At 39.5% G+C, this 25,818-nt stretch overlaps 1 protein-coding gene across 2 annotated transcripts in view; it reads right to left on the bottom strand.

Moving 5' to 3' along the window:
* LRIG2 (leucine rich repeats and immunoglobulin like domains 2) overlaps positions 1 to 25,818 on the bottom strand; it is a 100,506-nt gene that overhangs the window by 27,634 nt on the left and 47,054 nt on the right. Inside the window, exons 14-18 of one of the 2 annotated variants that reach the window (XM_024764810.1) lie at positions 25,083 to 25,364; positions 21,038 to 21,487; positions 20,256 to 20,405; positions 13,789 to 14,079; positions 11,352 to 11,393 (exon numbers count right to left, since the gene is read on the bottom strand). In XM_024764810.1, coding sequence (XP_024620578.1) covers positions 11,352 to 11,393; positions 13,789 to 14,079; positions 20,256 to 20,405; positions 21,038 to 21,487; positions 25,083 to 25,364 — 1,215 coding nt within the window. Of the gene's footprint in view, positions 1 to 9,861; positions 11,394 to 13,788; positions 14,080 to 20,255; positions 20,406 to 21,037; positions 21,488 to 25,082; positions 25,365 to 25,818 lie in introns of those variants that run through there. The other variant, XM_024764809.1, reaches the window with a different exon arrangement.

The following is a 25,818-nucleotide window of genomic DNA, read 5'->3' as shown; positions in this document are numbered from 1 at the left end:
CACTTAGGTTGCTTCCATGTCCTGGTTATTGTAAATAGAGCTGCAATGAACATTTACACACTTGAATCTTAAGTTCTTTTTTCAGTAAGAGCTCATTGGTGTGGTCCCTGAACCAGCCCCAGGTTACTTGTATAAAGAACAGGGCCGTGGAAGCAGCAATAATTCACTGTTTGATGACAACTGTATTTCTTCTCTGCACTAGCTATTTGTGGCATGGAACATATACTCGTGCATCTGTCTCTGGAACTTGCCCAGAAGAATAATAATTCAAGCTACCCTCTATCACTGCTGACTTTAACCACATGCCTATTGTTTTTGTTTTTTGTATTTTTTATAATATTTATTTTTTTATAGAGCAGGTTCTTATTAGTTATCCATTTTATATACATCAGTGTAGACATGTCAATCCCACTCTCCAAATGCATCACAATACCACCCCCACCCCCTGCCACTTTCCCCCCTTGGTGTCCATAAGTTTGTTCTCTACATATGTGTCTCAATTTCTGCCCTACAAACAGGTTCATCTGTATCATTTTCTAGGTTCCACATATATGCATTAATATACGATATTTGTTTTTCTCTTTCAGCTTTACTTAACTCAGTATGACAGTCTCTAGGTCCATCCACATTTCTACAAAAGACCCAATTTCATTCCTATATATGGCTGAGTAATATTCCATTGTATATATGTACCATATCTTCTTTATCCATTCGTCTGTTGATGGGCATTTAGGTTGCTTCCGTGACCTGGCTATTGTAAATAGTGCTGCAATAAACATTGGGGTGCATGGGTCTTTTTGAATTATGGTTTTCTCTGGGTATATGCCCGGTAGTGGGATTGCTGGATCATATGGTAATTCTATTTTTAGTTTTTTAAGGAACGTCCATACTGTTCTCCATAGTGGCTGTATCAATTTACATTCCCACCAACAGTGCAAGAGGGTTCCCTTTTCTCCACACTCTCTCCAGCATTTGTGGTTTGTAGATTTTCTGATGATGCCCATTCTAACTGGTGTGAGGTGATACCTCTTTGCAGTTTTGATTTGCATTTCTCTAATAATTAGTGATGTTGAGCAGCTTTTCGTGTGCTTCTTGGCCATCTGTATGTCCTCTTTGGAGAAATGTCTATTTAGGTCTTCTGCCCATTTTTGGATTGGGTTGTTTGTTTCTTTAATACTGAGCTGCATGACTATTTATATATTTTGGAGATTAATCCTTTGTCCCTTGATTCGTTTGCAAATACTTTCTCTTGGGGTTGAATTTTGTCAAAAGCTTTTTCTGCATCTATTGAGATGATCATATGGTTTTCAGTCTTCAATTTGTTAATATGGTGTATCACATTGATTTGCATATACTGAAGAATGTTTGCATCCCTGAGATAAATCCCACTTTGATCCTTTTAATGTGTTGTTGGATTCTGTTTGCTAGTATTTTGTTGAGGATTTTTGCATCTAAATTCATCAGTGATATTGGTCTGTAATTTTATTTTTTTGTAGTATCTTTGTCTGATTTGGTATCAGGGTGACGGTGGCCTCAGAGAATAAGTCTGGGAGTTTTCCTTCCTCTGCAATTTTTTGGAAGAGTTTGAGAAGGATGGGTGTTAGTTCTTCTCTAAATGTTTGATAGAATTCACCTGTGAAGCCACCTGGTCCTGGACTTTTGTTTGTTGGAAGGTTTTTAATCACAGTTTCACTTTCATTACTTGTGATTGGTCTGTTCATATTTTCTATTTCTTCCTGGTTCAGTCTTGGAAGGGTACACTTTTCTAAGAATTTGTCCATTTCTTCTAGGTTGTCCATTTTATAGGCATAGAGTTGCTTATAGTAGTCTCTTAGGATGCTTTGTATTTCTGCAGTGTCTTTATGACTTCTTTCCTTCTGCTAACTTTGGGTTTTGTTTGTTCTTCTTTCTCAAGTTCCCTTAGGTGTAACATTAGATTGAGATTTTGCTTGTTTCTTGAGGTAAGCTTGTATTGCTATAAACTTCCCTCTTAGAACTGCCTTTGCTGCATCCCATAGGTTTTCAATCATCGTGTTTTCATTGTCATTTGTTTCTAAGTATTTTTTGATTTCCTCTTTGATTTCTTCAGTGATCTCTTGGTTATTTAGTAACGTATTGTTTAGCCTCCATGTGTTTGTGTTCTTTTCATTTTTTTCCCTGTAATTGATTTCTAATCTCATAGCGTTGTGGTCAGAAAAGATGCTTGATATGATTTCAATTGTCTTAAATTTACTGAGGCTCGATTTGTGACCCAAGATGTGATCTATCCTAGAGAATTTTCTGTGCACACTTGAGAAGAAAGTGTAATCTGTTCTTTTTGGATGGAAGGTCTTCTAAGTATCAATTAAATCTATCTGGTCTATTGTGTCATTTAAAGCTTCTGTTTCCTTATTAATTTTTCTGTTTGGATGATCTGCCCATTGGTGTAAGTGAGGTGTTAAAGTCCCCCACTATTATCGTGTTACTGTTGATTTCCTCCTTTAGAGCTGTTAGCAATGGCCTTATGTATTGAGGTGCTCCTACTCCAGGTCACTTATCTGTTCTTCTGCCTCAGTTATTCTGCTATTGATTCCTTCTAGTGTATCTTTCATTTCAGTTATTGTATTGTTCATCTCTGTTTGTTTGTTCTTTAATTCTTCTAGGTCTTTGTTAAACATTTCTTGCACCTTCTCGATCTTTGCCTCCATTCTTTTTCCGAGGTCCTGGATCATGTTTACTATCATTATTCTGAATTCTTTTTCTTGAAGGTTGCCTATCTCCACTTCATTTAGTTGTTTTTCTGGGGTTTTATCTTGTTCCTTGATCTGGTCCATAGCCCTCTGCCTTTTCATCTTGTCTATCTTACTGTGAATGTAGTTTTTGTTCCACAGGCTGCAGGATTGTAGTTCTTCTTGCTTCTGCTGTCAGCCCTCTGGTGGATGCCTAATGTTTTTGAGAGAGAGGAATTCACAAAGGTTTTGGTGGAACATTTAAAAGGAACACACAATTAAACCATTTGATCTGGCATATGGCTCAAGAGCAGCCACTCATTCCACATATGGGGTTGTACTTGTTGATTTAAAAAGTCGGCTTCTCCTTGGGAGAGAATAAAATATAAGCTTAAAAGCACTTACTCTTGAATGCTCCAAATACTTTGCTTCTTTGTTCCCAGATGCACTCAACTTACAATCATTTATGCTGTAAACACGTGTCAGTTTTTTGTGTTCTGGCAAAGCATCGTGCAGTGCTACAGTCCCTTTTGTTTGAACCGCTGTGTGGCTGGGGATGTGTGGCGCTTCAGAATTGCAAGCATGCCAGCCAGTGTGTTCATCAGTTTCATTTCCAGTTTCTCTACAGTGCATTTCAGTATACAAAGCATTGACTGGGGTCAGAGAAGCAGCAGCAGCTCAGTGAAAGACTATGGGCTTCAGATCATGTGACTGTAAGCAACTCATTTAGCCTGAGTTATGAGAAAATTCAGCCAACCTGTCTGGGTTATTGGAAGGCTGTATTTAGTTTGCTCAGGCTACTGCAACAAAATACCACAGACTGCATGGCTTAAATGACAGAAACTTATTTTTTCACAGTTCTGAAGTCTGGAAGTCCAAAGTCAATGTGTCAGCATCTCTGATTTCTTCTGAGTCCTCTCATTGGCCTGCAGATGGCTGCTTTCTCACTGTGTCCTTCTCGCACATGGTCTTTCTTCTGTGCATATGCAGGTCTGATGCCCAAATTTCCTTCTTCTTATGATGACACTGGTCATATTAGATTAGGGCCAACCCTAAAGACCTCATTTTAATTTAATTCCCTTTAATGATCTTATACAGTCACATTCTGAGGTACCGGAGATCAGGGCTTCGATTTGAGGGGCCTGGAATTTGAGGGACATGGAGTTCAGCCCATAACAAAGACTAAATGACAAAGTAGGGCCTTGATGAAAGCTCACATTTTTTCCTTTCTTTGACATGGGGAAAGAACCTGTGCTTTGGAATCATAAAGCATAATTTCAACTCCTGGTTCTATTGCCTGCTAATTATGTGATTTTGGCCAAGTTGCTTGTTTCAACATCTGTAAAATGGGAATAAGACTACCTCCCTCAAACCACTGTTGTGAAGATAAAGTGCTGAGTATGTAAAGTGCTTAACAATACCTGGAAGGGGTAGGCAGAATGTATTTGCTAATTTTTCATTATTTGTTCCTGGCAATAATTGCGATTAATGCTTCCTACTTGTCTCTTTTTGTCAAAGAGCTCTGGCAACTGGCCTTGATGATGGCCTGTGAACTAAATAAACAAAGTGACCAAACTTGAGATTCCTAGAGATTTCAAGATTTCTTGATTGGCTGAACAAAGCAGCAGAGGTGGCAGATGGAACATCCCCAACAGAGCCTTGATTACACAAGTCCACATCAGACCCCCAGAGCATCAAACCATCTCCTTCCCAGTATGACCACCCTTGTACTTCTGCTTTCCTTAGCCTATCTCGTGACAGAATTGCCCCTATAAGAAAAGTCACAGGCAGTCCGTCCTGAAAGCACTGTCAAGACAGACAACAGGACTGGAACACAAGCAGCATCTACAAAGGACTCTACCACACAAGTGAGGAGCTTTAGACCAGGGGGAGGTAGCTGAGCTGAAAGGTGTTGTAATTGTTACTTCTAGTCAGGGAAGACTCTAGACAGGAGCCTAGTTCTCCGTTTCAACCACTGCAAACCAGCAAGTTTAAAGGGAACCTCCAGAAATGAGCAAGACCAACCCCCATCATGACACATAACCGTGTTACTACATGGTTGCAGTAGTGCTACTCCAAAAGTGGTCTGCAGATCTTGCCTATCTGCCCATTCTTTGCTACTAGTCCATGACAAAGCACAGAATAAGCACTTAGAAACTTTAACAGCAGTTAGACAGAATACTTTTACATGTTAAATCTATAACAAAAACTTTACACTTTTATTTTGTGTCCTTTATTTTTCTAGAAATTCATTCTTATTATATTTTACAAAAGTAATGGTCCATGGCAACTGGTCCTGCAGCACAGACAACTTCAGCACTAGGTTACAAGCTTCTAAATAGCTGAGTGCAAATAAATATCTTTCATAACTCAGCAGGACCCTACTACTGGGGCCCTAGTACATCTCATTTCAAAACAAAAAATATGATAAAACCATGGCATTTTCCTTCATTCCACCTAATAAGAAAACGATAGTCGGGAATAAAGTAAAAATCAACTTCCAGTATACATTCCAGTCCAGACTTTCACCATATTGAAAGTGATCAATGTCCAGAGGCTTTTATTCCAATGTTTATAAAGACTGGAGACATAATACTCTGTTCAGAACTGGAAGGTATCACAGTGGGAAAAATCCTGAATATGAGTCAGAAATTCTGCATTCAAATTCGGGCTTTAAAAGCTTTTTGACATTGTGTAGGTGATAATCTAACTGAGCCACTTTTGTTAACTACAAAAAGTGGAGATTAAAATCCTCTGCCCAATCTACATCTTAAGAGTGCTGCGAGAGTCAAATAAAATAATGTCTGTGGGATGTGCCTCATAAAGAATAAAGTGCAGCACACGTGACGATGGGGTCAGTATTGTCAGCTCAGCCTTCAAAGAGTTGACAGACTCAAAGGAAATAGCCGCTAACATGGTACAGTGAGGAAGCTGACCAGAATACTGACATTCTTCAAATATCTTGTTAAAGATTTACCAGATTAGAAACACTGCCTTCAAATTCTTCTCGGTGCAGAAAGTGCTCTTGTTTTCTAACAAACCGTTAGGTGTGTTTGTTTTCATCCTGCCAAGTGTACAGCACCCTGGTGGGTAGCATGAAGGAGAAAGAAGAGAGTGCACAGTGCCTGCCTGGAGCAGCTCACAGTGCAGGGTGCACCAGTGGCAGGCTCGAGGCTGTGTGTGTGACTCTTAAACACGGCAGGAACTAGAGAAGGGCAACTCTTTCCCATTTTAACTTGCACAGCTATTTGGAGACCCTCTCAAAAGGATCACAAACTTAAAAATGAACCATTTCATTCCTGTCCTTTAGGCAAGAGAAGACCAGAAAATCATAATGTATTTTAGCTTTATTGAAGACATATTACAGTAGACAAACAAGTAGACAAACACATGCTTTATAAAATATACATTCTCATGTGTGAGAAAATATAAATAGACACTAGGAAATGGCCACACTGAACACAACAACTTGGCTTATAACTCTCTTTAGGTACATCTAGTACCAGGGCTGCTCAGACTGACATCCTCTGATAGGGGTAAAAGGGAGAACAGGGGGAAAGTAGAGGGTAGAAGTAGTCTCTCAATGGATCAGGTGGCCACTTTAAGTAGCCAAATGATATTCCAAGAGCACTTGACCCCCCGATGATCAATTTCTCTTTAAAGGCAGAGTTGACAAAAGATCAGTCTACTCCTTACATTTGAAAACAGGCTCAAATCAAGCTTCACCCCACCTATTGGTGGAGATTATTAGGATTGTTAAGAAACACTCAAACACACAACCTTGAAGGAGCAGGTCCAAACATTACTCCTCACCCACGCATGCACGCACACACACACACACCCCTACCCCTTACTACCCACAAAACCTCCAGATGATTTGTGGGCTCTCAGGTGTTGCTTTGTTAAGAGAAGCTTATAACATATCTCAATTCAGAACATGTTATTTTTGTCAACAAACAAGGAGGAAGGGAGGAAGGAAGGAAGAAAATTAAGGCTAACTGATGTTGGCTTAGATTGTACTCCAAACAAAAATGTTTTAAATTAGAAGAGGGAAAAACATCTGCCACAGTGAACTGGGAAATAGACCACGTAAGAGAAAAATGAATCATTACTTACAGGTTGCCTAAAAATCTTAGCTCAACTTTCTAAGGTCCAACTGTTTCACAATTACTTCAGTAATCTGCATCAAGAAGAAAAGTAAGAAATGGAGGCTGTAGCATAAAATGACAGCCAATTTACCTCGTATACTCCATTACCCATTTGGCATTTCTGTGGATATTAAAATGATAAGAAGATGCCATAACACACTCGGGTAAAATACTGGGTATAAACTTGAACACCACAATTCCAACCCCATTCCAAATGGAGTCCCACTGATACAAAGAAACAGGAATAAAAATTAAAGAGTAAAAGGGAAGGTTATAATACATTATAGGCTTTAAAAGTTTTTATTATGGTCATATCATTTGGGTTAGGAACCTTATAGATTTTCTCAGAAGAATAAGCCCAGAGTTTCATGTTTTCAGCCATTAACACAAAACTGGCTCCTTTTGTCAATCAAAGAACATAATCTTTTAGTTTAAAAAAAAAATCTTTTTAAGTGTTCCACACTTACTGTATATAAAGAATTCTGAAAGACAAAGTTTTAAGCCTGTCTTGCTTCTGAAGATTTCCAATGATAAAATTGAAAGAGAGCTAAAAGTCATCTTCCCCATATTTGATTTCAATGCAGAAATTTCTTCAATGCTATTAACAGATGATTATTTAGCTTCTGTATATACTTTTTCCATGAAAGGCTGATTATTCCAATTGTCAGACAAATCTAATTGTTAGAGTGTTAGCTTATATAGAATTATTGGCAAGCGTGTACTACATCTCCCTGTAACTTCTTCCCCACTGATATGACCCCTGTCTGCTGGAATAAAAAGAGTGAATCTAATCTTTGTTTCATATGACAACCCTTTAAGTAACTAAAGACTTTTATCATCTCTCCCTTTTCTTAGGAAAATGGATAATAGAGTCTAAGTTGCTTAACATCTTAATGTTTCTTTTACAACCTGCCAATGGGCAATGTGAAGGCAACTGTTTTTAAATATGAAAGTTACCTTACAGAGAAAATACACATTTAAAGCATTCTAAGATGGCACATTAGAGGGAATGGCACACTGGGCTGGGTTTCTGGTATTTCCTATCCTACAGATTAACTAACATCTAGGGAAAGCACTTTAGAGGCTACTGAGTGACAGGCAGCCAACGGGTCAGGCATAGACTGTGGCAGGAAGACTTGGAGTATAAGCACAGTATTATTTCTTCTTCCAGGTATACTTACAGACTCAGTCTAAGGGGGGCACAAACAAATTAAGAGAATTTATGTATCCCTACTGATATGAAGTGGTAACTGGGACAATATTTCTCTCAGCATCTTAGTTTGCCTTGCTTTTGCAACATTTTTGATTAAACTGGTGGTAGGCAGACATTACACTAATGGGAAGAAACACAGATGAGCCACTAATCCAGTTTATAGTAGAGCATTTGCTATATGCTCTACATATGCAATACTGAAAAATTTCAGGAATTCCAACTCCTATAATTAGAATTTATGAAATTTACTATTTTTTAAGACCAGGGATAGGCTATTCACATTTAAACCAATTCCTGACTAGTTTTTCAGGCAGGTTTTTTAGTTATTTAGGAAAGCTAGCAATACCTGGGAGGACATCTCAACCATTCGAGTTGACAGAGAACCTGGCTATTCGGGAGACCAGCCTGACACCACTGGCAGTAGAAAGACCACTGCTAAAGCAGAGGCAGCAATCATGTATTTTAAGTTTTCTAGAGCACTGGTTTGCAGCCTGTTTTTTGTCCGCTCACATGTAACAGCTGATGCTCACTTGCAGCCTTGTTCTAACTCCACTTTTTTCACTAAATAAAGTCCATCAGAATGTCAGAGTACTATAATTAGAGAGATGACCTTGAATACATTAGAAAGGTGAGTCACAAACTAGTTACAAATTAGTTGTGGCACACCTCTCAACTGATTCTGATACTCTGGTGTATTGTAATACTAGCATTCAGACCTGGTGTTCTGGAGGGCAATGGGTGGTTCTCAATCTACTCAAGATTCTTTATGTTTACTGACACTGTTTTAGAAGCTGAATATTTCTTCTCCTTATGAGGATTTCTTATAGCATTACTCCTGCTAGAGAGGAAATAAATCTGGCTCAAGTCAGAGTAAGCAGCATCACTCCTGTTCTACTCTAAAAAATATTTCATGAAAGCAGCTTTTTATTAGAGTAGATAATCCTCCTTGATTCCAGGAGGGATCACAGACTCACAGAATGTTACAGCTGGAAAGGGCTTTAAAGCATCTAGTAAAATGCCCTCATTTCATAAATGAGAAAGTCAGGCTGAGATGTAAAGGGACTTGCCCTTGATTACACAACTAGTAAGCAGCAGAGCTAGGAACTAAATCAGGTTTCGTGATTCTAAGTCAGTCCAGTACAAATTATACTACAACCTAGTAAAGTAAGAAGATGGATCAGAAATTGAAGGGAGAAGAAAATAGTGATACTTAAGGAGTTCAAAGTGAAAATGAAGAGAGGCTGACAATTTAAAAAGGAAAAAGACAAATGCATGATGGCATAAAACAGCTAGAAAAGTGCTGCTGCCTATGGGAGAAAAATTTAGGATTGAAAAACAGTATGAAATTCAGCTAAACTTCCTGGCAAAGAGCTGAGAAATTATGTGAGTTTAAAACCCTTGAAATGCACAATGACTTAGAAATAGATTATTTTCATTTAAGTGGTTGAAGTCATCTAGTATGTAACTAGTCCTCACTAAGTTTAGAGGATAGAATCCAACAGCCTTTCTTTTTTTTCTGAAAGCAGAAAGAAAGAAGAGCTTTAGTCCATTACACTTTATTTAGAGCACTAAGTCTTTTGTTTACATAAAACTTTTTGCTATCAGAAATTCAAGAAAACTTTTTGGCTTAAATAATCACTTGTACAGGGCTTCCCTGATGGCACAGTGGTTGCGAGTCCCCCTGCTAATGCAGGGGACACGGGTTCGTGCCCCGGTCTGGGAAGGTCCCACATGCCGCGGAGCGGCTGGGCCCGTGGGCCATGGCTGCTGAGCCTGCGCATCCGGAGCCTGTGCTCCGCAGCAGGAGAGGACACAACAGTTGAGAGGCCCGTGTACCGCAAAAAAAAAAAAAAATCACTTGTACAAAACAAGGACCACTCTAAAGCTTTACAGTATAAGAATTTCTGCACGTTCTTCTACTCCCAAAAGCAGTCTTCCCTTCTTAAGACATACTGTGCATTGGTAGAAGAGATATTATTTTAAAAAACAAACACACACACACACAGAAAAAAAAGCAATCTTTGGTTTCCTCATCAACTAAGTACTTTGCTGAAGGAAGATATTCCCCAAACAAGTTTTCCTTTATCTATGTGCATATAACAATGACAAGACTGCTAGTCGTTTGAAAAAGCCTTTTTATGCTTGAAAGATTATATTACCTGGCACTTGTAAACAGATGACAAATGATTAGCTGTACAAATCTTTAGGCATAAAGAAAGTGGTTAATTACACCAAGATTGTGTTTGTGTGTACGCAATTACTAGGTATCCTGCTTCTATACTTATACTTCTTAACAAATATGTATTTAAAACTTTAAACAAAGTCTTTGGATTCACTAAACCAAGTTGTACAAAATCTGTGGTCTGAGAAGCAGCTGTCAATATTATAACTGAATATTATATATAATTTTGGCATATCAAAAATATTTACATTGCAACACATATGACCAATGAATACGAAAATTATTTATAAATGCACATATATATACAGTGAGATCCCTGGGCGACAGGGACCAAAAAAAAAAAAATAGAGAGAGAGAGAGAGAGAGATTCACAAGAATACAAAGCGCTCGACCTAGTAGTAGTTGGTCAAGTCTGGGATTCTTGTCGAAGACCTTGAATATCAAAGCCCCACTCTCAACTATAGGATTAAAACCACTGCAGAATCCCAGGCACACTTCCCGGGGGGCTCCAAAGTTATTTTTGTTCCTTGGAAGGCAAAATAGAACAGCGTTGTTTACTCAGGATCATTCGGTAGGTTGAGACAATCCAGGGTGTTAAGCAGCAATGAGACTCTCCCTAACAGGCAATGAGCACCTGGGCACATCCCAGTAGAACCATAAGACAGCACTCTGTCCTCTATCTTCCTCCTCCTGTGTTGCACATTTTCTATTAGATGTACCCATTTCTGTCAGCCATTACCCTTTCTTCGTCAAGTATAAGCCCCAACAAATGTCTGGGCCCCCTTGATGTGGTCAGATGTAATTGTAGACAAAGAGCAAAGCAAATGCTGACTTTGGGGTTTCTTCCAAACTCTGAGGTAGTAAATACAAAATCAACTAATTTGAGTCTGCCCAGATTTCATTCTGGAGTGAGTTTCATGTGCCCTCACTGCCATCTTGAATGTTCCGAGTCCTACTAAAATCAAAAGTGTGGTCGTGTAACCTGTGACAGGGCATGGGGGAAGTGGAACAGTCTGGATCACTCTCTGCCAGGCCCTCGTTTTGATGGAGTTGTGGTGACTCAAAGACTGACTGCTGAGATAAAGGAGGATGAGGCATACCTGGTTCTTTGCTTATGTTCCACAGAGGCCGCTGCAAGGGTTCTGAGAATGAGAGACAGTAATAATTATCAGTGGTGAATGGAAGTATAAAATTAATTTTCTAAAACTTAATTTTCTTCTACCCAAGTCTTCAAAGAAATAATAAGAAATAACCCAGTATTCCTGAATAAGGATGTTAAGATAAAATGTATACTTGCCATTTTCTTAGCAAAAACAAAAAAAACAAAACAAAAACTGAAACCGTGGTCTTTCAAACACTTCTACTCAACAACTTTACCAATTAATTACTGAAACCATGCTGTGTCATCTGCTTTCACCTATTACTGGTGTTTCTACTGCTATAAAACTTAAAACTCTTTAGACACGTGGAAACAGACTAAAAGAGAATTAGTATCCATATAGTAATGAAAGTTGCACAATACATAAGTAAAAATTATTGATTCAGTGCAGTCATTGTATCTTTAAATAACAATTAAATGCTTATCTTAAAAAAAATCATTTTGGGCTTCCCTGGTGGCGCAGTGGTTAAGAATCCGCCTGCCAATGCAGGGGACATGGGTTTGAGCCCTGGTCCAGGAAGATCCCACATGCCGCGGAGCAACTAAGCCCATGCGCCACAACTACGGAGCCTGCACTCTAGAGCCCACGTGCCACAACTACTGAAGCCCGCATGCCTAGAGCCCGTGCTCTGCAACGAGAGAAGCCACCGCAATGAGAAGCCGGCACAATACAACGAAGAGTGGCCCCTGCTCGCCGCAACTAGAGAAAGCCTGAGAGCAGCAACAAAGACCCAACGCAGCCAAATATAAAATACATACAATAAATAAATTTATTTTAAAAAATCATTTAAAAATTAAACAACCATTCCCTTCCAGCTTCTAGCAAGCCAATAACTCTAACAACAAAATAATAACCAAAAGCTGGTATTTTAAATCAGGTTATCTGTACTTTGGCTTCAAAAATATGCATTTCTCATTATTATTTACTGCAGTGGTAGGCTCTTTCCCCAGAGAACGTTTACTGAAAGTTATATTAACTTCATGGGGATGTATTTTGGGAAAAGCTAGCCAAACATTCTAGAAACAAACACTCAGAAATAAAAATAAAACCCATGTGCAAAGTAAGCTAGAGCAGGGTTTCTCAAGCTTTAATATTTATACAAATAACCTGGAGACTGTGTTAAAATATAGACTCTGGTTCACTAGGTCTGGGGTGGGACCCATGCTCTGCATTTCTAACAAGCTCCTAGGTAATACTGATGCTGACAGACCACACTTTGAGTAGCAAGGAGCTAGAGCACCCTAGCTAAGGAACAAGCAATGCACCAAAGCACTCTCATTTGCTGATTTCCTCACTTACAGACCAGATTAACGATTAAGACATCCCTAAAGTTGGGGAAAGATACTGCATTTTTAGTTCTACTTAAAGTTATTTTGTGTGTGTATATCTCTTCTAGGACACGGGGAAATGGATTTAGTGTTGGTGCCTTTCTTTCATGGACACAGAATTTCAAAGACAAGAGACTAACTTCAATAACAGGATATTTTTCTCTGACCTGTACCCTCTTTAGAAAACTTTAGAGGTGGTCTCTTAACTAAGAACAACAGAGCACATCTTAAAAGTCCATGTCATTTCATTCACTCCAGCCAGAACCATCCCTGGAAGCACCACTATACAATGTCTTCCACTGTAAACCTGCGGTGCAAAGCCCCACCCTATTTCCAGTGCTCTTTCATTTCAGGCTGACAGGAGGGTGACAGTGGATAAAAAGCCTGGATGGACAGGAAGACATGCTCAGTAGTGCCCTTCATGGTCTAGAAAGAGTTTTGTTTTGTTTTGCTTTGCTTTATTGACTGGGTTGTTTCAAATGCCTCATCGGCACAATATAACATGTGTTTCTTTTCCTGGGCTACTATCCCCAAACTGCTTTCCCAATTATGGTCCTGACTGTAATACTTCACAGATGAAAGCAAATACCTGCCAAGTGATACTGACATTCAACATTTACCTGATAGAACAGCAACCAAATAAAACATTTTTAAATCTTCTCAGTGAAAATCTTCATCAAATTATGCCCAAATCATTATATCCTTAGCATTTCAAGTCTCCATTATTTAAATAAACATGGAAGAAAAAAGTAGTGCCTGTATGAAACTTCTTTATAGAAACTTTTTCTACATGGCTTCTGAATCTTTAGAAGTAAGATCTTGTTACTCCCACAAAAGCTGTTTTCATCCTACAGATCCAGACTTCTTTCTAAATCTAATCTCTAAAAATCTTTGGTTCTAGTTTATATCAATTAATAGTAGCTAATTACTCCATTATACCAACTTGTTTGCTTCTGTCAAATGAGAGTGCTACCTTTATGACAGAAGGAAAACTCAAGTAGGTGAAAGTGAAAACAAACCAAAATAACAAAAAACACTGTGCCCTTTACCACTGCTCTTCTGTGTGGAGGAAAGTTTCTTCTCATTTATCCTCTCATGGTTGGTGGGAAAGGCAGACATCTCTCTATCTGCTGCTGATACCAGGCTCTCCAGGGTGGTGGCATCTTGGGGAAGATGTGCCAAATAAGTCTCTTTGGGCATTTGGACCATAAGGCTGGACAGTGTCTGATCTAGAACATCCTCTTCAGCAATATAGGTGTATGGACAGTATTCTCGGGTCCGGGAGTAGATGTTAGCATTGTCATAACAATCTGAGCAGATAACCCGGGTGCCAGTGCCACCTAATGACAACACGGGAAAGAACCCAAACATCCTTCAGTTAAGGAATCAGTTTTGCCAACTATTAGTTTTCTCTAAAGTTGTCATCATATCTGGCATTTGTTCAAAACTTGCATTATAAACCAGATGAAGTTTCAAGGTCTTGCTGTGAACTAACTAATTTAATCCTTATAACATCCCTAAGTGGTAAGTATTATTATTATCCTTATTTTACAGACTGAGTAACTACAACACAGAGAGGTCAGGTAAGGCCCAAAGACATACTCTGAGTGAAGAGCTGCAATTTAAACTCAGGCCCTCTGGCTCCAGCACCCATGCTCTTGAGTAGTACATTAAGCCATCTTTGACAAGCCTGGATAAGGTCATGCGCAAATCAAGGGAGCCAAGATAAGGCTGGCACTGTGCTACAAGACACATGTTTGGCTTAAGCAAACTAAAGCAGAGAACAAGGGGTTTTGATGACTTTATTTCACAAAAGCCCACATAACTTTTGTTAAGTCAAGAGGTTAAGCAACACTAATTGCTAAAAGGACCCCTAGAGAAAGCCTCTGACAGTGAAAAGTCCTGCCTGACAAGTGTGTGTTTGGCAGAAGTAAAAGTTTAATAATGAGCTCCCTGAACAATTAAGTGCTTTGAAAACTGAATGATAAAAAAAGAGGAAACTGAGAAATAGAGACTTACTTACTCATGTTCGAGCAACAGAATGTTAGAACTGGAAAAGAACAGGAAGTAATTAAGTTTAACCCAGAAAGCAGTGTTATTTCCTACAAATTTCAAAAAGTAGAGGTTTTTAAGTATTCTTTAAAGAGCTAGAGGGGGACTTCCCTGGTGGCACAGTGGTTAAGAATTTGCCTGCCAATGCAGGGGACATGGGTTCGAGCCCTGGTCCGGGAAGATCGCACATGCTGCGGAGCAACTAAGCCCGTGTGCCACAACTACTGAGCCTGCGCTCTAGAGCTCATGTGCCACAACTACTGAGCCTGCGTACCACAACTAATGAAGCCTGCGCGCCTAGAGGCCATCCTGGCCAGGGAAGGTCTCACAAGCCACACGGTATAGCCAAAAAGAAAAAAAAAAAAAAAGCTAGAAATACCCCCCTTTCAATGAAAAGCCAAAATAATGGAATAGAGCTTCCATGTGTATACTACTTGAAGTACTACACAGATCTGTGGAAAGAATATTTAAGAATCATGACAGAAATGCTTTATAAAATATTGTTTCTTTATTTTTAAAATGAGGAGATTAAAGCTCAGCTTTTAAGTAACTTGTTGGTGACCACATGGCTGGAGAGAGGAAATGGGAGTCAAACCGAATTCTACCCCTTAATTCACTTCCCTGTGTTCTGTAACTCCCTATGGGAAGAGTGGAGTCGGGAAAAGTAGTGTTGAGAAGTCAGGTTCACTTAACTATTTTATATCTCTCTGATGTTCTCCAATATAAGATGAGAATCATCAATGCCCTTTAAACCTTAGTGAATGTCTACCTGTCAGCAGGAGATACAACCTCCTCGGGATATGGTCTGAAGGGTGCTCATGCCTGAAAAGGATAAAAGACACCTGAAGAAAGTTTCTAGAGCATCTCCTTACTATAATACTTTGGTTTGGGAGCCTCTGCTGTGTTCTCCAATCCCTTGTTTAAGGATGTGTTTTACTCCTTTCTGTCAGAAGATTTTCTCCTCTGTTAAGACTTTAGAGCCTGAACCAAGATGGCGGAGTACAAGGACGTGCTCTCGCTCCCTCTTGCGAGAACACCAGAATCACAACTAACTGTTGAACAATCATCGACAGGAAGACACTGGAACTCACCAAAAAAGATACTCCACATCCAAAGACAAAGGAGAAGCCACAATGAGACGGTAGGAGGGGCGCAATCACAGTAAAATCAAATCCCATAACTGGTGGGTGGGTGACTCACAGACTGGAGAACACTTACACCACAGAAGTCCACCCACTGGAGTGAAGGCTCTGAGCCCCACGTCAGGCTTTCCAACCTGGGAGTCCAGCAAAGGGAGGAGGAATTCCTAGAGAATCAGACTTTGAGGGCTGGTGGATTTGACTGCAGGACTCTGACAGGACTGGGGGAAACAGAGACTCCACTCTTGGAGGGCACACACAAAGTACTGTGCGCATCAGGACGCAGGGGAAGGAGCAGTGACCCCAGAGAGACTGAACCAGAGCTACCTGCTAGTGTTGGAGGTTCTCCTGCAGAGGCGGGGGGCAGCTGTGGCTCACCAAGGGACAAGGACAATGGCAGCAGGAGTTCTGGGAAGCACTCCTTGGCGTGAGCCCTCCCAGAGTCCGGCATCAGGCCCACCAAAGAGCCTGCAGGTTCCAGTGTTGGGTCGCCTCAGGCCAAACAACCAACAGGGAGGGAACCCAGCCCCACCCATCAGCACTCTAGCGGATTAAAGTTTTACTGAGCTCTGCCCACCAGAGCAACAGCCAGCTCTACCCACCACCAGTCCCTCCCATCAGTAAAACTTGCACAAGCCTCTTAGATAGCCTCATCTAAGAGGACAGACAGCAGAAGCAAGAACAACTACAATCCTGCAGCCTGTGGAAGAAAAACCACATTCACAGAAAGACAGACAAGATGAAAAGGCAGAGGGCTATGGACCAGATCAAAGAACAAGATAAAACCCCAGAAAAACAACTAAATGAAGTGGAGATAGGCAACCTTCAAGAAAAAGAATTCAGAATAATGATAGTAAACATGATCCAGGACCTCAGAAAAAGAATGGAGGCAAAGATCGAGAAGATGCAAGAAATGAAAATGAAATGAAAAGTAAACTAGAAGGAATCAATAGCAGAATAAATGAGGCAGAAGAACAGATAAGAGACCTGGAAGACAGAATGGAGGAATTCACTGCTGTGGAACAGAATAAAGTAAAAAAAATGAAAAGAAATGAAGACAACCTAAGAGACCTCTGGGACAACATTAAACGCAGCCACAGTCACATTATACGGGTCCCAGAAGGAGAAGAGAGAAAGAAAGGACCCAAGAAAATATTTGAAGAGATGATAGTCAAAAAATTCCCTAACATGGGAAAGGAAATAGCCACCCAAGTCCAGGAAGCGCAGAGAGTCCCATACAGGATAAACCCAAGGAGAAACACGCCAAGACACATAATATTCAAACTGACAAAAATTAAAGACAAAGAAAAAAACAAAGCAGCAAAGGAAAAATGAAAAATTACATACAACGGGACTCCCATAAAGTTAACAGCTGATTTCTCAGCAGAAACTCTACAAGCCGAAGGCAGTGGCATGATATACTTAAAGTGATGAAAGGGAAGAACTTACACAACCAACATTACTCTACCCAGCAAGGATCTCATTCAGATTTGATGGAGAAATCAAAAGCTTTACAGACAAGCAAAAGCTAAGAAAACTCAGCACCACCAAACCAGCTCTACAACAAATGCTAAAGGAACTTCTCTAAGTACGAAACACAAGAGAAGAAAAGGACCTACAAAAACAAACCCAAAATAATTAAGAAAATGGTCATAGTAACATACATATCGATAATTACCTTAAACATGAATGGATTAAATGCTCCAACCAAAACACACAGGCTTGCTGAATGGATGCAAAAACAAGACCCATATATATGCTGTCTGAAAGAGACCCACTTCAGACCTAGGGACACATACAGACTGAAAGTGAGAGGATGGAAAAAGATATTCCATGCAAATGAAAACCAAAAGAAAGCTGGAGTAGCAATACTCCTATCAGATAAAATAGACTTTAAAATAAAGAATGATACAAGACACAAGGAAGGACACTACATAATGGTCAAGGGATCAATCCAAGAAGAAGATATAACAATTATATATGCACCCAACATAGGAGCACCTCAATACATAAGGCAACTTGCTAACAGCTCTAAAAGAGGAAATCAACAGTAACACAACAATAGTGGGGGACATTAACACCTCACTTACACCAATGGACAGATCATCCAAACAGAAAATTAATAAGGAAACAGAAGCTTTAAATGACACAATAGACCAGATACATTTAATTGATATTTATAGGACATTCCATCCAAGAACAGATTACACTTTCTTCTCAAGTCAGCACGGAACATTCTCCAGGACAGATCACATCTTGGGTCACAAATCAAGCCTCAGTAAATTTAAGACAACTGAAATCATATCAAGCATCTTTTCTGATCACAACACTATGAGATTAGAAATCAATTACAGGGGAAAAAAATGTAAAAAACACAAACACATGGAGGCTAAACAATACGTTACTAAATTACCAAGATATCACTGAAGAAATCAAAGAGGAAATCAAAAAATACCTAGAGACAAATGACAATGAAAACACGACGATCCAAAACCAATGGGATGCAGCAAAAGCAGTTCTAAGAGGGAAGTTTACAGCAATACAAGCCTACCTCAAGAAACAAGCAAAATCTCAAACGATCTAATGTTACACCTAAGGGAACTAGAGAAAGAAGAACAAACAAAACCCAAAGTTAGCAGAAGGAAAGAAATCATAAATATCAGAGCAGAAATAAATGAAATAGAAACAAAAAATCAACAGCAAAGATCAATAACACTAAAAGCTTTTGAGGTTCTTTGAGAAGATAAACAAAATTGATAAACCATTAGCCAGACACATCAAGAAAAACAGGGAGAGGACTCAAATCAATAGAACAAAAAATGAAAAAGGAGAAGTTTTAACACTGCAGAAACACAAAGCATCCTAAGAGACTACTATAAGCAACTCTATGCCAATGAAATGGACAACCTGGAAGAAATGGACAAATTCTTAGAAAGGTATAACCTTCCAAGACTGACCCAGGCAGAAATAGAAAATATGAACAGACCAATCACAAGTAATGAAATCGAAACTGTGATTAAAAACCTTCCAACAAACAAAAGTCCAGGACCAGATGGCTTCACAGGTGAATTCTATCAAACGTTTAGAGAAGAGCTAATACCCATCCTTCGCAAACTCTTGCAAAATATTACAAAGGAAGGAAATATAAACAAATGGGACCTAATGAAACTTCAAAGCTGTTGCACAGCAAAGGAAACCATAAACAAGACGAAAAGACAACCTTCAGAATGGGAGAAAATATTTGCAAACGAATCAATGGACAAAGGACTAATCTCCAAACTACATAAACAGCTCATGCAGCTCAATATTAAAAAAACAACCCTATCCAAAAGTAGGCAGAAGATCTAAATTGACATTTCTTCAAAGACATACAGATGGCCAAGAAGCACACGAAAAGCTGCTCAACATCACTAATTATTAGAGAAATACAAATCAAAACTACAATGAGGTATCACCTCACACCAGTTAGAATGGGCATTATCAGAAAATCTACAAACAACAAATGGTAGAGAGGGTGTGGAGAGAAGGGAACCCTCTTGCACTGTTGGTGGGAATGTAAATTGATACAGCCACTATGGAGAACAGTATGGAGGTCCTTAAAAAACTAAAAATAGAATTACCATATGATCCAGCAATCCCACTACTGGGCATATACCCAGAGAAAACCATAATTCAAAAAGGTACATGCACCCCTATGTTCACTGCAGCACTATTTACAATAGTCAGGTCATGGAAGCAACCTAAATGCCCATCGACAGATGAATGGATAAAGAAGATATGGTACATATATACAATGGAATATTACTCGGCCATAAAAAGGAATGAAATGGGGTCATTTGTTGAGATGTGGATGGATCTAGAGACTGTCATATAGAGTGAAGTCAGTCAAAAATAGAAAAACAAATATCGTATATTAACGCATATATGTGGAACCTAGAAAAATGATACAGATGAACTGGTTTTCAGGGCAGAAATTGAGACAGATGTAGAGAACAAACATATGGACACCAAGGGGGGAAAGCGGTGGGGGATGGTGGTGGTGGTGTGATGAATTGGGAGATTGGGATTGACATGTATACACTGATGTGTATAAAACTGATGACTAATAAGAACCTGCTGTATAAAAATATAAATAAAATAAAATTCAAAAACTCAAAAAAAAAGACTTTAGTCAATTTTCATCCTATTTTGCATGGGGCAAATGTTTTCATTGAGTAGCTTACTTTAAAATATTGCTTCAGATTACTGTGGAAAACTATACACTTAAAAAAAAAACTAAACAGGGTAGGCTGAAATTGTAAGCACAGATGATAAAAAGTCATTACCATCAGCGCCTTTGTGTAAATATCCATTGGCAGGAGGCATAAGTTGCTGATGACTACCTGCCTCAGAGTTGCTGTAGCCTTCCTGTGGCTCAGACAGTGTTCCTTGGGAAGACAAGTAGCTGGGAATGTCTGCAGGCAGATTGAGCTCGTCTGTAAAAGAGACATCTGTAACTCTCAAATAAAGTTAGGCAATTTAAGCCAAAACTCAGAAGACTATCTTGCAAATGTATTCTACTTTGGTACTAATGGCCAGGAAAATGTTATGTACCTAGGAATTCAACAACTCCTAGAATTTTCTCTGAAAATTATTTCTCACTAGAATTCTCCCCCAAGCTTCATTTTAAAAGTATTACCAAAAGAAAAAAAACCTGAAGTCTGAAATCTTATCCACAGACACACTTTAGCAATCTATCTGGCTGTACCTCTTCTCTTACAGGATTTCAGGGTGGGGGACAGGTGTGAAAGACTGATCTCTGTCATAACGACTCCACTCTTCCCCAAAGGAAAATTACAATGGAAATGAGCCTTAGGTATTAAAGAAAGAAGGTGCACATGCAACTGTTTAAAAGAACAAAGTTTTGGGGGACTGTCTACAAATTCTTAAGCTTATTCACTAGAGCGGTTCCATTATATCAAGAAAGTAGGACATTTTAACAGAAAAACTCTTCCTTCTATCACAAATAAATTATCAAAGCTCCTTAGTTTTTTATATTTAACAACAAATCCTACACTACATTCCTGACTCAGGTATAAGCCACAAGGGTCAACCGGGTACCACTCACCTGTGTTCGTGATACTATAGTCTTCATTTTTCCTTCTCATGTGGTAAATAACAATGACCCAGATCAAAGAGGTACCCACAACACAGCAGACCACAACAATGATGACAATGCCAACTGTGGTCCACCCATCGTCTTCATGCCCAATGCTACTCTGGGAAGAGTCACAATTGGGGGTGGAAATCACATTTAGGTAAATGTGACCACGTTCTGTCCCAAGGGTGTTGGACATAATGCAGGTATATTTCCCAGCATCTTCTAGCCCAGCATCTACAATGATGAGAAGCTGGTTGGCTGCAGCAAAGAAGTGCCGTTCTGTCACCAGCAGTGGTCCATCATCTTTGGTCCAGTTGAGGCGAGGGGCAGGACTCCCTCCAGCTATGCACTGTAGTACTGCAGTTTCACCTCGGGCTACTGTCTTGTCCTCCAGAGGTCTAATAAATGAGGGTGTCTCTAAGAGAAAGATGCATTAAAAAATATTAGGCAGTTTTATTCCTAATTGAATTAGACTAATTAGGTTACGATGAAATAAGCACTTTCATATGCTCATGGGAGGATTAGAAGTTAATGTTTCAGAAAAGCAAAAGCCTCAAAAAATCTAAATCTCATCTCAGGAATTACACCTTGAGCAAGCTATCCTAAGCAAAGAATTCAAAGATTTATATACAAAAATGCTTATTACAAAATTAGTTGTAATTTTTAAAGGTAAAGGGAAAAAATCTAAAAATCTAACAGAAAAATAAGTAAATTATACCACAGCCACATGATATTCATGAAGACTTAATGACACAGTAACCCTGTGATACAATATTAAGTGGAAAAAAGCAGGCATACATAACCACATAAGGATGAGTGTTTTATTTTTCTTTTTTAGATTTTTTTTTTTTAATGTGGACCATTTTTGAAGTCTTTATTGAGTTTGTTACAATATTGCTTCTGTTTTATGTTTTGGTTTTTTGGCCATGAGGCATGTGGGATCTTAGCTCCCCAACCAGGGCTCGAACCTGCACCCCCTGCATTGGAAGGCAAAGCTTTTGTTTTGTTTATAAGTATTTCTTTCATTGATCTTTTTCATTCTTTAAATTTATTTATTTATTTTTGGCTGCACTGGGTCTTCATTGCTGCGTGTGGGCTTTCTCTAGTTGCAGTGAGCAGGGGCTACTCTTTGTTGTGGTACGTGGGCTTCTCATTGCGGTGGCTTCTTGCTGCAGAGCACGGGCTCTAGGTGCATGGGCTTCAGTAGCTGTGGCTCACGGGCTCTAGAGCGCAAGCTCAGTAGTTGTGGCACGTGGGCTTAGTTGCTCTGCAGCATGTGGGATCTTCCCAGACCAGGGCTCGAACCCATGTTCTCTGCATTGGCAGGTGGATTCTTAACCACTGTGCCACCAGGGAAGTCCCAGAAGGCCAAGTCTTAACCACTGGTCTGCCAGGGAAGTCCCAAGATGAGTTTTGTGGGATTTTTTAAAGATTTATTATTTATTTATTTATTTTTGGCTGTGTCGGGTCTTAGTTGTGGCATGCAGGATCTTCACTGAGGCATGCGGGATCTTTCCTTGCAGCACACGCGTGGGCTTCTCTCTAGTTGTGGCATGTGGGTTTTCTCTTCTCTACTTGTGGTGCACAGGCTCCGGGGCGTGCAGGCTCTATAGTTGTGGCACGTGGGTTCCAGAGCATGGGCTCTGTAGTTTGCGGCAGGCAGGCTCTCTAGTTGAGGCGTGAGCTCAGTAGTTGTGGTGCGCGGGCTTAGTTGCCCTGAGGGACGTGGGCTCTTAGTTCTCTGACCAGGGATTGAACCCACATCCCCTGCATTGTAAGGCGGACCCTTCAGCACTGGACTACCGGGGAAGTCCCAAGATGAGTGTTTAAAAACTCCAGAATATGTCAAAATCTTTAACGGTGTCTGAGTGACCTTCCCTCTTTTTTTCTAATTTTCTACATATCTTAAATTTTATAAACAATAAACTTATTTTTCTGATTACACAAGTAATTACACAAACCAACACATTTTTAAAAACCCTAACATCTAGAGGAAAAGAGAATTTACCTTGAATTTGAGTCCCATGAAGAAAAGTGTTTTCCAAATGTATGGATGCCAAAGGGGGAAGAGGGTGGGGGGTGGGATGAATTGGGAGACTGGGATTGACATATATACACTAATATGTATAAAACAGATAACTAATGAGAACCTGCTGTATAGCACAGGGAACTCTACTTCACTGCGCTGTACAGCAGAAACTAACACAACACTGTAAAACAACTATACCCCTATTTAAAAAGAAAAGTGTTCTCATAAGAAAACAAACTGGCTTATCAGGGGAAATCTATGAGGAAAAGACATTTTACCAGAGGATAGGATTAACAGGAGCACACTGGAAGGAAAACAGGAAATCTAACCAGAAGACAGATCATTTTTTTCATCTTATAATTTAAAAAAAAAAAATGAACTGGGGGGAAAGTTACATTGTCTCAAGTTCTCTGTGAAGCAGGTATGTGAGGCAGTATAAAAGTGCAAACTCACTACTGAATAGTAGAAAAAACATATACATGAAGTAGAAAACTTACAGAGGAAAACATAACAGGACAAAGGGATTTGAATATTCAATTCATGGGATAAAAATCTCTAATTCTGCCCTCAGAATTTCCCCAGATTTCAGTTTACTGATCCACTAATATCCTAGGCTGACATAACCCTGCATAAATTGGCAGAGCAAGGAAACAAAGATATAAGAATCCCAACTAAAATCTCAAACATAGATTCTTCTTGCCATTAAGACCAAGAGTCAATCCATAATAAAAAGACTCCCACAAAAGCAGGGACCCACGGAGCAATAAACATACCTAACACGATTAATGAAGCATTTGCTGAGAGGCCGCCTGCTATGTTCTGTGCCATGCAGCTATAGATCCCCATGTCTTCTATTTTCACATTTGCAATGAAGAAGACATCATCCTCAGGCATGACATGCATGCGTCTCTCTCGAGCTGCAGGAAAGTCAGTACCACCATCTTTCTGCCAGGAAATCTGAGGTGCAGGGTGCCCCTCTGCAGCACATTCTAATCTGGCCATGGCACCAGTGCGAATAGTTAGATCCATTGGAGTTTTCAGAAAAGATGGCATCTCTGTTCCAAAAAAGATCACCAAGAGAAAGTGGGTGGGTGGGGGGAATATATATATATATATATATATATATACACACACACACACACACACATATATATATATACCCTAACATCTAGAGGAAAAGAGAATTTACCTTGAATTTGAGTCCCATGAAGAAAAGTGTTTTCCAAATGTATGGATGCCAAAGGGGGAAGAGGGTGGGGGGTGGGATGAATTGGGAGACTGGGATTGACATATATACACTAATATGTATAAAACAGATAACTAATGAGAACCTGCTGTATAGCACAGGGAACTCTACTTCACTGCGCTGTACAGCAGAAACTAACACAACACTGTAAAACAACTATACCCCTATTTAAAAAGAAAAGTGTTCTCATAAGAAAACAAACTGGCTTATCAGGGGAAATCTATGAGGAAAAGACATTTTACCAGAGGATAGGATTAACAGGAGCACACTGGAAGGAAAACAGGAAATCTAACCAGAAGACAGATCATTTTTTTCATCTTATAATTTAAAAAAAAAAAATGAACTGGGGGGAAAGTTACATTGTCTCAAGTTCTCTGTGAAGCAGGTATGTGAGGCAGTATAAAAGTGCAAACTCACTACTGAATAGTAGAAAAAACATATACATGAAGTAGAAAACTTACAGAGGAAAACATAACAGGACAAAGGGATTTGAATATTCAATTCATGGGATAAAAATCTCTAATTCTGCCCTCAGAATTTCCCCAGATTTCAGTTTACTGATCCACTAATATCCTAGGCTGACATAACCCTGCATAAATTGGCAGAGCAAGGAAACAAAGATATAAGAATCCCAACTAAAATCTCAAACATAGATTCTTCTTGCCATTAAGACCAAGAGTCAATCCATAATAAAAAGACTCCCACAAAAGCAGGGACCCACGGAGCAATAAACATACCTAACACGATTAATGAAGCATTTGCTGAGAGGCCGCCTGCTATGTTCTGTGCCATGCAGCTATAGATCCCCATGTCTTCTATTTTCACATTTGCAATGAAGAAGACATCATCCTCAGGCATGACATGCATGCGTCTCTCTCGAGCTGCAGGAAAGTCAGTACCACCATCTTTCTGCCAGGAAATCTGAGGTGCAGGGTGCCCCTCTGCAGCACATTCTAATCTGGCCATGGCACCAGTGCGAATAGTTAGATCCATTGGAGTTTTCAGAAAAGATGGCATCTCTGTTCCAAAAAAGATCACCAAGAGAAAGTGGGTGGGTGGGGGGAATATATATATATATATATATATATATACACACACACACACACACACATATATATATATACACACACACACACACACACACACATATATATACATACACTCATACATACATACAAGGGAGACTCTATTAGGCAAAATACCAACTGTTGTAATGCTCCATTTCTTTGAGAAGACATGCTCCCTGCATTGACAATAAATACTACTTCAGAGGCCATCTTTTCTCCCAGAACCTCAGGGCATGGAGTACAGTGATGACTGACTCTTCTAGAATGCATGGCAAATCTACCTGATCTCCTTGATAGGGACAGAAAAAGCAGAAGCCACAAACCTTTTTGAACATATATTTTAGAACTTAATATGTACTATGACTCCCTTACTTAAGAGACTAAATGGTGCTTCCCAAACAAACAT

The sequence above is a fragment of the Neophocaena asiaeorientalis genome, unplaced genomic scaffold (assembly GCF_003031525.2).
Source record: "Neophocaena asiaeorientalis asiaeorientalis breed wild unplaced genomic scaffold, Neophocaena_asiaeorientalis_V1.1 scaffold62, whole genome shotgun sequence".
Classification (NCBI taxonomy): domain Eukaryota; kingdom Metazoa; phylum Chordata; class Mammalia; order Artiodactyla; family Phocoenidae; genus Neophocaena; species Neophocaena asiaeorientalis.
This window is presented reverse-complemented; position numbering and strand designations above follow the sequence as displayed.